The sequence below is a fragment of the Nanorana parkeri genome, unplaced genomic scaffold, assembly GCF_000935625.1.
Source record: "Nanorana parkeri isolate BGI_ZX_2015 unplaced genomic scaffold, ASM93562v1 scaffold933, whole genome shotgun sequence".
Classification (NCBI taxonomy): domain Eukaryota; kingdom Metazoa; phylum Chordata; class Amphibia; order Anura; family Dicroglossidae; genus Nanorana; species Nanorana parkeri.
In genome coordinates this window covers 356,657-369,913 of record NW_017307201.1, presented here as the reverse complement: position 1 = coordinate 369,913, position 13,257 = coordinate 356,657, and the positions used below count along the sequence as shown (strand labels likewise).

The 13,257-nt window shown below is 44.2% G+C and overlaps 1 protein-coding gene across 1 annotated transcript in view; it reads right to left on the bottom strand.

Annotated features, from left to right (window-relative positions):
- The window catches only part of EIF4E (eukaryotic translation initiation factor 4E), a 23,937-nt gene extending 10,942 nt beyond the window's left edge, over positions 1 to 12,995 (bottom strand). Inside the window, exon 1 of the mRNA XM_018566293.1 lies at positions 12,760 to 12,995. Within this exon, the coding sequence (XP_018421795.1) occupies positions 12,760 to 12,777 (18 nt within the window). The 5' untranslated portion in view covers positions 12,778 to 12,995. The remainder of the gene's footprint in view (positions 1 to 12,759) is intronic.
- Between the last annotated feature and the right edge of the window lie 262 nt (positions 12,996 to 13,257).

Sequence of the window (13,257 nt, the reverse complement as noted above, 5' to 3'; positions counted from 1 at the left end):
CCTCGCTTTTTCTTTACAGATACCCAAATAGGGAGTTTTACTGTTGTAACATGAAACTTCCTATGCAATATACTGTAAAGATGTTTCCATGGAGGTTATTCCATGCAGCCGGTAATGTGCAAATTAAAATATTGCTACGTAGAGATTCCTGGGAGCGGTAATAAAACCATTAATTTATTTTGCAGTTCTACAGACCATAGCATGTGCAGACGTCTGGAAAACGACTAGGCCAAATCACATGAGCAGGAAATGAGATTTTTGAGGGTGTTCTGTACAGAGTGTACAAAATACCACCATCTTCACATATAAGAACATTTAAATTTGTAATCAGTTGAAGAATATTACTGCAGAAATAAGCACCTCACATGAAATTTGAAAATGGCTTATGTAGTGATTGTAATAATTTAGAAATTCAAAGCAAAGGCTTGTTTTCTACTAATACAGTCATACATAATGGTCTAAAAAGTGACCATACAATGATCTGATAGCTGCAAATGTTGCATTGTTTGATATGACCAGATAACTTTTGGCCATGTAAAAATTTGGGAGGGTGTTAACAAGCGGAAAAAGGGCATTTAAATAGTGAAAAATTTAACTTGCAAAAAGTAAAACAGAGCCATGTCTACCATCAAAAAAGACAGGGAAAACGAGGTGCGATGGTGACAGCTTTGCAAATTAAAAATACTGACGAGCGTTAGTGCAGCTACAACTGCAGACACAATGCCTTTACCTACAACACTTTTCAAACAATCTGGAATGGTCTTTTTAATGGGATCAGCAGTAGAGCAATTCAGACACAGAACTACTTTGGACGAACAGAACTAAAAGTGCACTAAAGAACAGTGCACAGATTTCGCAGTCCTATCTGGCTTCTGTTGTCCCGATACAGAAGGGTGAGTGAGCACTGCCATCCTAGAAAAGGAAGTGTGTTACTGGCACAGTCACTTTAATCTTGTACACATAGGATTCAGCTTGCATAAGTGGCGTGTACAGCAAGAATTTACTACATTTCAGCACATACACACACATGGAAAGGAAATGGCAAGATGATGCCTTTACAGCACCATAGCAGTAACAAGCAATTCAAATGAACGGCCAATATACGAAAAGGCAAATTGGAGTCCTTAGGATTAAAAGATATGTGCTGTAAGCTACTTCAGGGTCCTATTACGGGACATGAACAAGACTAGAACTGCTCCCCTGCCTATAGTAGAAATGTGGATCGGATATCCTATGTGCCAAAAAAAAAAACAGAGTACTAAAGCACTGTGAAAACAAGGGTAAAGTATCACAAGAAACAAAACAAAAGACAGACCCAAATTGGGCAAACTGTTGCACAAAGTTATAAGCCTCACAGGACGTCAACCTCCAGCTCCTCCAAAACAAAATCTGTTTTCTCCTCTTCTCAAATACATTTCTAAATGGAAGTAGGGAAATGGGTGCCAGTACACAGCATTTAAAAAAATCACAACAGTCCAATCTAAAAATGACAGACAAAAATTATTCTAGAAAGTAAAGGTGCCCAAAGATTTCCAAAAGTGGTCAGGCATGCATGAATAATCTGACCACACTGGGTATCTTTTTATCACCACACGCGGTGCCATGTGTTGCAGCGGAGTGTACGCCCACTCATCAGGTGGCATGTTGGGGTGCCATTTAGAAGGAATGGCAACAATGCAGCAGCACTCCTGGCATTGGGTGCATAGCAATGTGTGGTAACATACGCCAAATGCACACATACTGTGTTTTTAGAGCAATGTTCTAGTGTGAATTAGCCCTTAGTGAGAACTGAGGAAGTGAGAACTTAGTGAGTCACGTGAGGTTAGTGTATGTCCATCTGTTATCCTAAAGAGAACTATGGAAAAAAACACTTGCCCCATAGTTCTCTTTTAACAAAGGATTACAGGAGAAGTAAGCAGTGTGAGCCCATCTCAAAACAAAACTATCCTTGCAAGAAGTAGAGTTACCTCCCCCTCACTGCAAGGGTTAACTATTCATTTGATAATTCAGGGTTATGTCCCTGCATTAGATGTCATGACCACAGCGGGCTTCCGACCACCAGAACAGGGTGGGGGAAGGAGAAGCTGCAGGTGCCAGTCTTGAGCCTGGCATCAGGTAAGTAAAAGTGCTTTACACATTACACCTGGACAAAAATAATCAGTTACCCTTGCAGTGTGAGGATAGCCCCACTGCAAGAGTAGTTTTTTTTCCCTGGAGATGGGCTTTAAAACCTTTTAGCTGTTTTCAGTAACTGCATTGGTGTTCAGATTTCTCTTTGCTTAGAGATGGTCAGCACCAGGCTGACACAGGCAGTGATGTCCTACCTAGCCACTGTGGAGACAGCTCCCAAGGAGCCAGCTGTCTAACTTGCAGCCCGGAATCCCAGATTACCATAACAGCCACTTTCCTGGTGTCATCTGTAGGGCTCCTCAGTCAGTGTGAAAGTGGTCTGCACTAGGGGTCAGGAGAGCTGTGGGAAGGAGAGTTAGAGCAATGGTGTTCCTGGCAGCAGCTCATCAGCAAACAAGATTGCCAAGACTGCATCAACTCATCACTGGTGAAAATATATTTTTGGTAAAAGCTTATTTTCTGTTTGGAAGGAGACAAGAGCAAATGTGGTAGATACTGCAAAAATAATTTATTTTTGGTAAAAGCAGAGGACTTTGTACTACAGGAAAAGCTGGGAGAAAAAAAAAAGTTCCATTTTAGATTTAGTTATAACTTTTGTGAGGTTTCCATATCTCTAATTTAAACATTGCCTGCCCCATTTATCCCCAAACGGACTAAGGGTAGTTCAAGCATCCACGTTGTGGTAAGCCAGCCTATTCACTTGGCAGGTTTATTGCACCTGCAGCATTCTCCTCATGTGGCCATGTTAAAGTGTACAGAAAGTAAAAGTATTTTCTAGTTTTCACTAGAGAGGGGACGGCTTAGGCCCCGTTCCCACTGCGCGATATGCAAGTTGCGCGATTTGCATATTGCGCAACATCGCAAGATTTGCCGCGCGATGTCGCGTTCAAGCTTGCATTGAGCAAGCTTGAATCGCGGCTAAATCCGCTCCAAAAAGAGTCCTGCTGTAGCGACACACGACCCGCGACAGCAGAACCCTTGCCCCATTGGATTGCATTGGAGCGCGATATCGCGCGGTAGTTTGCCGCGATATCGCGGGAATTACCGCGCGATAAATCGCTCAATGTGAACGGGGTCTTAGAGCTACTGTTGGGGCCCCATTAGGGATTTTTCCTCACCTCCTGTCCTGCCAACAGCTTTACCAGACAGGGAGAAAAATATCTGCAACAAGGAAGCACAAGAAAAATTGTATAACGGGTTTGGGCCTACTCTACTAAAGAAAGTTTTAGTTCAGGTTTTGTTTTTTTCTCGTCAGGCTAGGATCACACCTAGTTGATTCAGATGCCAAGCTGTTTTCGCCGAAAAAACACGTGTTGTGCGAAAAGGTGCTGGAGCTATTTTCGGGCGGTTGACGCACTCTTTGGGTCCCATAGGCATCTCTATGCATTGAAAACAACTCCAGCACCTTTTTGTGCGACAGGCGATTTCAGTCACACGACAAACCGCAAAGGTGCGAGCAGCCTACATTGACTTCAGTGCAAATCTGTGTTTTGCGCAATATATCACCTAGGTGTGCACAAGGCCCTTGGCAGGAAAAAAAAAAAAAAAGGAGGTAAATCTCTGTAGTGAAGCCCCAAGTAGCAGTAAAGTCCTGACAGGATTCTACAGATTCGAACTAATCAAAAGAAAAAAGTTCTACCTGGACATACACTTTAAAAAGAAGCCTAAAACTCCAGCTGCTGGTTCAAAAGTAAAACATTAATATGCAAAATACCTAAAAGGGTTATTGTTTATTAGTCCTAACTGTAAGAATGTACTCAGTTACTATTCCATTAAATAAAGGGGCCATACAATTTCATTCTTCAAAGCAGTATGGATGACAGCCAAATCACGTGCAAGTGCATACAATCAGCTATCGGATGGGCAGGACAATGAGGGGGGCTGGTTAAAACTCAAATAGCAAAATCTTGTCTGTTTAATGGGTATTGTCAACTTCACTCAAGTGTGTAATGCCAAAGATGTGTGGATCACTTATGTTGGGCAATGGTGAGGTAGAATGGTAAATGCTGCCGTCTGCTTTGCATGTTCATCAATCATCTGATACGTGGGAAGAGATGGGGCAGGAGTGAGTTTCCTCAGGTCCATGGAATGTTGGGACTTGTAGAGCACATGAGAACTTCCTGAGTACTTGTTCTTTCACAGGAGCCTGAAAAGGTAAGCGCGTGATAATTTAAGCAGCCACCATTTGCTTCAATTTAGCAAGAGTTAAAGTGAGCCCCAGGAAGAGGTTAGTAATGTCCTCCTGTGACCCTAAAGAGAACTATGTGGAAAAAAACACCTCATAGTTCTCTTTTAAATGTAAAAAAGCCCCAGACAAGAGTCTGATATGAAATTTAAGGGAAAACCGCACACACACAAGAAAAAAAAATACCTTAACATCAGGATCCCCCTTTTCACATTAGAATCCCTTTATATCAGGAGCTTCACCTTTTGTAGCATGGTAGAGGGCGGGAGGAGGTGCAGGCCTGGATTGAGAACTACCGTCCTTTTCTAAATGGATCTCACTTTCCTTACTCAGCTCTATAAATCAAGAACGGAACTTAGTATACACTTATTGGGATTTTTTTTTTTTTACCAAAAATATTTAGAATACATTTTGGCCTAATTTTAGGAAGGAATTTTATTTTATTTGATATTTTGTATAACAAAAAGTTGAAAATATTTATTTCCACAATTTTTTGTCTTTTTTCATTTATAAATTTTTTTTTATAAAAACCAGCGGCGATCAAATAGCACCAAAAGAAAGCTCTATTTGGGTAAACGTGCACGGCCGTATTGGCCAGCTCCCAGGAAGGACAGGTGTTGCGTGTGATTAGTACGCAGCCCCTGTCCTTCTCTATGGGAGTACATGACCATACGCCGCACCTGACGCATGTTTACATGCGCGTATGTAGGGTTGGGGACTTTTAAAAAATATTTTTTTTAAAAATTCTTTTTTATGTGTAACTTAAAATTTTTTTGGGGGGAAACTAAATGTTTTTCCACTTAACTTTATTGCTATCACAGAGGGGGCTAAGAAACCCTTATATGTGATAGCAAAAGTAGTGACAGGTCCTTTATGGAGACATCAGGGGTCTCCAAGACCCCTAATGTCACTTAGGACCCCCCCTGAAGAAGCACCGATCTGCTTCATCAGCTTCTCTCCAGCATCTGAAGCTGGAGAGTGACACGAGAATGCGGAAGTGATGTAATATACACCACTTCCGCATTCTGACAGCTGAGAGGGGACCGGAGGGAGCTCGTGAACCGACCTCCCTCTGATCCCCTGTTACAGAGGCACTATGCTGGTCACGGGCTCGCACCGGGCACAGCATGACAGCGGGAGGGGAGCACATACCGGGACCCCATACAAGCAATCCGCCGGCTCTGTAGCCGGTGGATCGCTTGTATGTCGACAGGTATTGCTGCCGGTTTTTAAATGCGTCTTTCCCGCTTGTGCGCGCACGAGTGGGCAGGACTAACAGGACGTGTATACACGCCCAGTTGCATCCAAGAAGCTCCCGGCCGGCCGTGTATACACAACGGCCGGCCGGGAGGTAGTTAAAGTTCATGTGCGTGTAAAGGCAGGCGCACCAATACTTTTGGCAATATAGTGTATATTTCTGCCCCAGTCGGCCCTGAGGTGAGAGCCAGCCTATGAATGCAGCTACTGTGTCTGCACCGAGCCCTAGTGTATGCATAGTTTCCGACCTGCCTGGTGGCTATGTGTAAAAATGTGAAAAATCATAAGCTCTAAATTCAAGCCAGTTCTGCTCCACAAATAGAGGGACGGATCAGAATGGGATCAAGCACTCGGTGCCCTGGGGAATACCAAAAGGATTTCTAAATTACAGTGATACCATTTCTTCAAGCCAAGCAACAGATGTTGGTGAGAACTGCATATAGTTTTTGTTTTTTTTATATCTATTCACTTTCTGTCCTGGTGAGAAAGGCCACCAGAAAAAAAACAGGGTAAATGATCCCAGCTTGGAAACAGATTCCAATAAAAACCTGACAGTTTTTTTAACCATTGCCTACTCTATCCAAAATAAGAATAAATTACAAGATGTATCAAAAGGAGAGAGAGTCAGAGGTGCACTAGAAAAACAAGACATTTTGGAGCAGCTTGCATGAAAACACAAATACCTTGTGACTATTGCTTATGGGGATGCTGCTAATTTAACAGATTTCTTTAACATAAGTTAAAATGAGAATAGAAGGATGGGAAGTACCCAACTGTAAAATAACACTCAATAAGCAGCAGATAAAACTGTCCCCAATGGTGCCCTTTTTTTCATTTAAAGCCAAACTACACCTTCCTATCCTTTACAGCCAAGGAAGGTGCCTTGTTATCTATCAAGATTGAAATTGCCATGATGCTGAACGTAACCAACTAAGTCACCAGCCATATGGGGGGTGGGCTTGAAATTTCAGTTGAGAGCTGAAATAAGCACACTGGCATTCTTGACAGTTATTACCAGGAGGCATGAAGTAACAGTTTTGGGAGACAGTTGAATTGATGGGTCTAGTTCTGTTTTAAGTAATGAAATGACGGAACACTAGATATTCGTAAGGGGGTCTAAACACCTGGTCTTGAAGTGGTTAAACAAACAGAATCAGAATTTAATTCTACCTCCGTGTTCTACTGAAGTGTACAGATCACAATACAGATATACAGTGTACAGATACACAATACAGATAATGCAGCCTGTCAAAAGTATTAGCGGGGCAGTTCATGAGTCCCCACTTAAGTGTTATTACTAGTTGAACCTGCCAGCAGGTCCATGATTTTTCTACTGCTTATGAGACAATGCTGTTCATTCTGCAGTGAAATGGCACAGCGGCGTTGCCACCCTGTAGACAAGGTAGTTTTAAACGGACTTAAAGTAGGCTAATTAGTAGTGTCTAACAAATTAAAACCCAACTCACATAAGTGTATGTATAGCTAAACTTTTTAAAGGGTTAAAATCCATGAACTCGTTTTTTGTTGTGTGTCCCATTAGAAAGGTTTCTAAGGCCCCGTTCACATATAGCGACATACCTTTTGCAGCGGATCCGCACGGCCGGGATAGCGCGACTTTCGGGGCGACGTTCCAGCGACGGTAGCGCGACCTTCACCGTCGGGCTCCATAGAAAAAAAGTAAAATCGCGCAAAATCCGCCGAAAAAGGGTCCGGTAGAAGCGACTTGCGACCGCGACGAGCGACATGGAGTTAAGACAGCTCCATTGAATAACATTGGCCGGCGACTTCTCGCGATATCGCGCGGCAAAAATGCGCGATATCGCGGCGGAAATCGCGCGACAATTCGCTATATGTGAACGGTGCCTAAGTCAGCATGACCGGACTATATAGCCTTGCAATTTATGTTAACATTTTTTTGAGACACATAGAGCTTTCTTTTGGAGGCATATAATCACCACTGGGAGGTATTTTTTTTTTACTATATAAATGGAAAAAAGTACCATAAATTTGAGAAAAAAAAGTTTTCCCTACGTTATGTTAAAAAACATTTTATGTGTGTGCAGGGGGTGGGGTGGTGTATTATTCTTTAGTGTGCGTTATCACCTGATCATTAACTTGAACGGGTTACAGCTGCTGCTTGTAAACACCAGATAAGGAATTCTTGCCGCAAGAAAACCTAACTTTTAAAGTAAACGCAAATTTTCAAGAATGAAATTTGGCAAGCGCCCCCATGAGAGAAGAAAATGTGTCCAGTGTAATCCCTATTCTAAATCTTTCCAAATTGCTCTAAATCCTGAAGTAGGGCTACGTGCATACAACAGACCAGCGTGGGGGTAATGCCTTATTCGTGCTCTGTTTCTGAATGAGAAAAAGAAACAACTCATAAGCCAGCTTAACACTGCTGTGTTTTGGTTCATTTTCAAAGAAAAAATAAACTTGTGTTTCACAGATCACTTTCTCCTGTTTAGATACTCATCTTTTTGCAAGGTTAGCTGCATTTACAGAGTTGCTATTTGGACCCAGAACACAGCTAAAATGAATGACCCTAAATGCCCAGTCTGAATACAATTAAAAAAAGTATTACCTGCACTAAATATGAACTTCTGGGGAATAAACAAAAATGTGTTAGCCCTTGCAATGGGGAAACCCGCACACTGCAAGGGCTAAAAGAACTATTGGGTAACCTTCGCCCCCCTCATAGTTCTCTTTACAGTCACGGGAGAACATATACTAACATCCTCCCGTGACCCAAAACTCAACATATAGCAGGAGAGCTTCCCAGGCAGGACGGATCCCAACAATACTGTCGAGATCCACCCCGTTGGCTGATTGAAAGCGGGCTCTGCCTATCTGGAGGCAGAGCCAGCTGTGCCCGCCCCCTGCCAGTCCGTTCCTCCACTCAGTGTTGAAGAAACAGAGAGGGGAATCCCTGTGGGGAGCTGTGACTTACAGTCACTACTCTCTGCAGGGGGATGATCGAGAAGTGAGCAATCAGCAATATGTTTTTACTCACTTCTCGATCAATAGACTCGCTGTGTGAGTTTCAATGTCACACATCAGCTCTAACTAGGGGGGATGAGTGTAATTCACACCCCAAAGTTCTCCTTTAAGCGCTCGTTTTTGTCTAGGACAGGGGTGGGGAACCGCCAGCCCTGGTGAAACTACAAATCTCATGAGGCATAGCAAGATTCTCACAGCCACCACTCCGAGACAGATGCCTCATGGGATTTGTAGTTTCACCACAGCTGGAGGTTGGGTGCTACAAAAAAAAAGTTATACTCACCAGACCATCCAAGCCGGCTCCCTGCTTCCATGATCACTAAAGTGTCTTCTCATCTGCATCCTCACGTCCATACATAGTATATAGAGTGTGATGACACCAGGATCTTAGACCGCTGCAGCAAAGAGTGAGAGAAGGCGGCTCAGATGGTCTGGCGAGTATAACTTTCTTTTGTGCACCTCAATGAACCAGAGCTTAACCCTTGCAGTGCCGGGGTAGCCCCACTGCAAGGGTAAATTATGTTTTTTTTTCTCTGGAGTTCTTTCCTGGAGAAATGTCCTCTAAATGCATGCAAGTCACTAGCCATGTGACTGGGGACCTAAAGTGACACTAAACTCAGGAGTTAAATCTTAAAAATACATTCAAGCATCTTAAACAGTAACATGAATGTTTTAAAAAAATGTTAAGGTCAGTGGACTCCAATCAACCTTTGTTTTAAACTGTAGTGACAAGGAAAATCAAAAGGAACCTGATGGAATTTCTTTCCTTGTTTATCTGAATGGGCAAAATTCTAACTTTGAAACTGGATTTCCCCCCAACCTCAGGAATAATCATATTGTAATGCACACAAGAAAAAGCCTGTTTAATATGTCTGGGATTTAATTTAAGTGGCAGGTCTGGATAACATTTTTAAACGACATTAGTTGACTCAGAATAACTCAAATAGTGTGTCATTAAGACACATATAAAAGTGTCTAAGGGTTATAGGACTAGCGTTATTTGCGCCAAATGATTGTACAAGGGTGCATAGTAGGGATGCACCGACACTTGTATCAGTGTAAATACTGAGCATTTAGGCGAGTACTTGTACTCTCCCAAATGCTCCAATACCAAAACTTCCGGACAGAGGGAGATCGCCTCTGACTGGCAATCCCGCTAGCAAACATGGAGCCGGCTTCCCAACCAATCAGTAAGCCGGGCAGCAGGTTATGACCCGCCTCCCTCTCTGGCCAGTGACACTGCAAGACAACCTGGCTTCCTGACCAATCAGGAATTTGGGCGGGAGGTCATGACAACCTACCCGGCTTTCTGATCGGTCATGAAGCCAGGCTGCCTCGCAGTGTCATAAGGGAGCGTGAAGCCGATATTCAATAGAACACTGGCCCACCACCTGGCTTCCCGTTTAGCCGGGCCCATGGTACCTCGGAATGGAGGTATTCGGTATCGGGGAGTACAGAAAAAAATTATATTTATACATTTCTATTAGGGACGCACCGATATATCGGCCGCCGAAATATACAGCCGAAAATGGCACTAATGCCGAAAGTGCCATTTTCCTGCCGATACATTGGACATCCCTGACTTCTTTCCTCCCCGCTGGGCACTGCTCTATGTCCCAGCGGGGAGAAGAGAAAGTGACAGCCGGCCGAGCCCTGCGGTGGAGAGCGCTGTGAGCGGCCGGCGTCTCCTCCCACACCGCTCAGCCACCTCTCACAGTCCGGCAGAGCGGTGTGTGGGCGGAGACAACGCTGTCACAGGAGGCTGGGCGTTTTCTCTCTACACCGCTCGATTAGCCTCCCGTGACAGCGTGTCAGAGAGAAGAGCAAGGTACACACACTCGGCGATCGCTGAGTGTACATAATTGATCTAAATCACCCCCATTCATTCTAGTAAACAATGTTCTCATGTTATCAATTCCTGTTCATTGACAACAGGGAGCACAGAAAAAGAGATTGAGGACTTTGTAATCTCGATCTCTTTTTCTATTTTAAAAAGGGAAATATGAGGGGTCCCCGAAGCCCCTAAAAGTAAAAAATAAAAATATGAATGAGTAAAAAAAAACAAAATTAAAAAGTTTATAAAAAAAATAAATAAAATTAAAAAACATTTTCGGTATCGGCATGACTTTTTTTCATTTCGGTTTAGTTATTAAATTTTCCATTTTGGTGCCCCACTAATAAATATCTTGAAAAATCCACTAGTCTGACGAGAGGACGGTGGAGCCCGACGAGCAGCTTCCCGCCTGGCCGTTGCAATTACACAGCCGGAAGCTTTACATTCAAGCGATCGGACGTCTCTAGAGACGCTCAATCGCTTGTATTAGCAGCTGTCACTGCCGATCCCTAGATCCGCTGTGCCCGATGCGGCCCTGTGACAGGAGATCAAAGGGAGTTCAGTATACGAAAAGAAAGCTCTATCTGTCCCCAAGATTTTTTATAAAAATTGCAAGGCTATAGTCCGGTCATGCTGACTGGTGAAATACCAACCATCAAATTTTTCAAGGTATGTATGTATGTATGTATGTATGTATGTATGTATGTATGTATGTATGTATGTATGTATGTATGTATGTATGTATGTATATATATATATATATAAAATCGATCTATAGATATATATATTTATTCGGTACTCATGCTGAAAAATGCCTATCGGTGCATCCCTACTGCAAAGCATTGATGAATTTGGTGCAAACCTATGAAACAGGTGCTAGCTTGTGAGACAAACTTCGCACAGATATATGCACACTGATAAATGTACATAGATATGCCACATCTCTGCCCAAAGTGTACCATATGTGTGAGAGATTTCAGTTCGATCCTCACTGAAGGAATATCGCACCTGTGGTATGTGTCGCATACAATATGAACAGACGACAGACTAGTTACACCAAAAAGTACTAGGTCTAACTTTGTCGTAGGTCTAACTACGTCGCAAGCACAGCGCCAGATTGGAAAATATAGCCCAAATAAGAACTACTTGAATTTGGTGCAGGAGTCTGTAGAAGACCAGAAAATGGTGCTGAATGTTTCGGAATATGGCACAGACATTTGTTTAGGCTGAATTAGCACAAGATTTCTGGTGCAAATGTGATACTGAACTCCCCTGAATGATGACGTGATCAAATGTTCTAACCAACAATTATCCAAAGAAGGAATTGTAAGAGTGTTGTCAGCTATATGCTTAGATTGATGTTGTACTGAAGTATACAGAGCCCAGTGATAGGCAACACTGAGGTATTGTGTACTCCTTCCCCTGAGCACTAGAAGAGCCCCTTTGTTTTCAATAGCCCCTGTTCCCACCGGAGCGTTGGCACTTGTCACCTGAAGAAAGTACATGACCTTTTGCAGGCTGAATTGTTCATTTAGGCCTTTGACTAGAAGCAATTGACAATTTTTGAGACACTCCCATTGGAAAAAACAAAAACCCACTTAGAAACAAGTACAGAAGCAAAAAAATGGCCTGGCTGTGCTCACACATAGGGGTGACTGGAGCCAGGCCTCGAATGGGAGAATATATTGCATTTCAATCCAGATAACGTCATGAATCAGTCACGCCAAACTGGAGAAAGGAAAGAGAAAGAGCCTTGCATAATTACAGCCCCCCTCCTCCTACATGCAACATGTCTGCCCCCTGGAAGTGCAGGGATGCCAGGGTAACACCACACGAGGAGGAAGTATATATAGACAGGACACTCGTTATAGCTCAATAGACAGAAAGAGGTAAAGGGGGAAGGAGGGTGGAGGAAGCGGGACACGAGGGGAACTCTTCCATATGTGACGGGCCCAGTGCCCATCCTCCTCAGGCCCCCGCCACGCGGCTCTGTCCTCGCGCTCGCTGCCGCGTGACAGGCACGCGCGCGCCACCAGCCCCGGCGAAGAGCGGTCCGACCACCGGCGGGAACAGGCCGAGGCTGCAACACCTCAGGCGTGACCATCGCGGCCTCCTATGAGAAGAGTTGCCGGAGAGAACGAGGGAGTGCGAGTTTCTCCTCAGTTCAGACACACGCTGCTCCGGGCTCCTCCTCCTTCAATCCCTCCGCTCCGTCCACAAGCACACCACATTCCAGCCCCGATCAGCAACCTCACCGAGAAGCCACGGGTACCCTTCTCCCCCACCCATCCATGGCTCCAGACCCCCGTCCGCTCCGTTCGGCAACGATCCCAGCTTCACGGGATCTACTCACCGGCTCCACGGTCGCCATTTTAGATAGTTGTGACTGCACAGCAGCCGCTGGCAGGGAAGAAGAGGAGAGGTGGGAAAAAAAAAACTATTCAAACCCGGTTGGTTTGGGGCGGGTCACGTGACGTCCGGCAACATCTGGGCTTGCGTAGCTCCTCCCGTACTCTATCCCGGTGCTCGCAGGGAGTTGTAGTCGCATTGCCCTCATTGGCATTCGCGTCATGTGGGAAACTGGAAGCGCTGAGTGTGCGGTGACGTCAGCGGTGTGGGCTCTGATTGGCTGGGTGAGGGATAAAGGGAGTTCTTCCATACAGGGCTGAGTACTCAATGGGGGCGGTTTGATTTCAGGATGTTGGAGTGGCATTCTATGACCGACGGAAGACGCGTTCACCTGTATGAATGAGGAGGACTGTTCACTTCAACTGCCATTACAGTGGCCCTGGAATGTCCGTTCCCAAAACACTTCTCTGTTTATTACACATATTCCTGAGAAGATTTATGA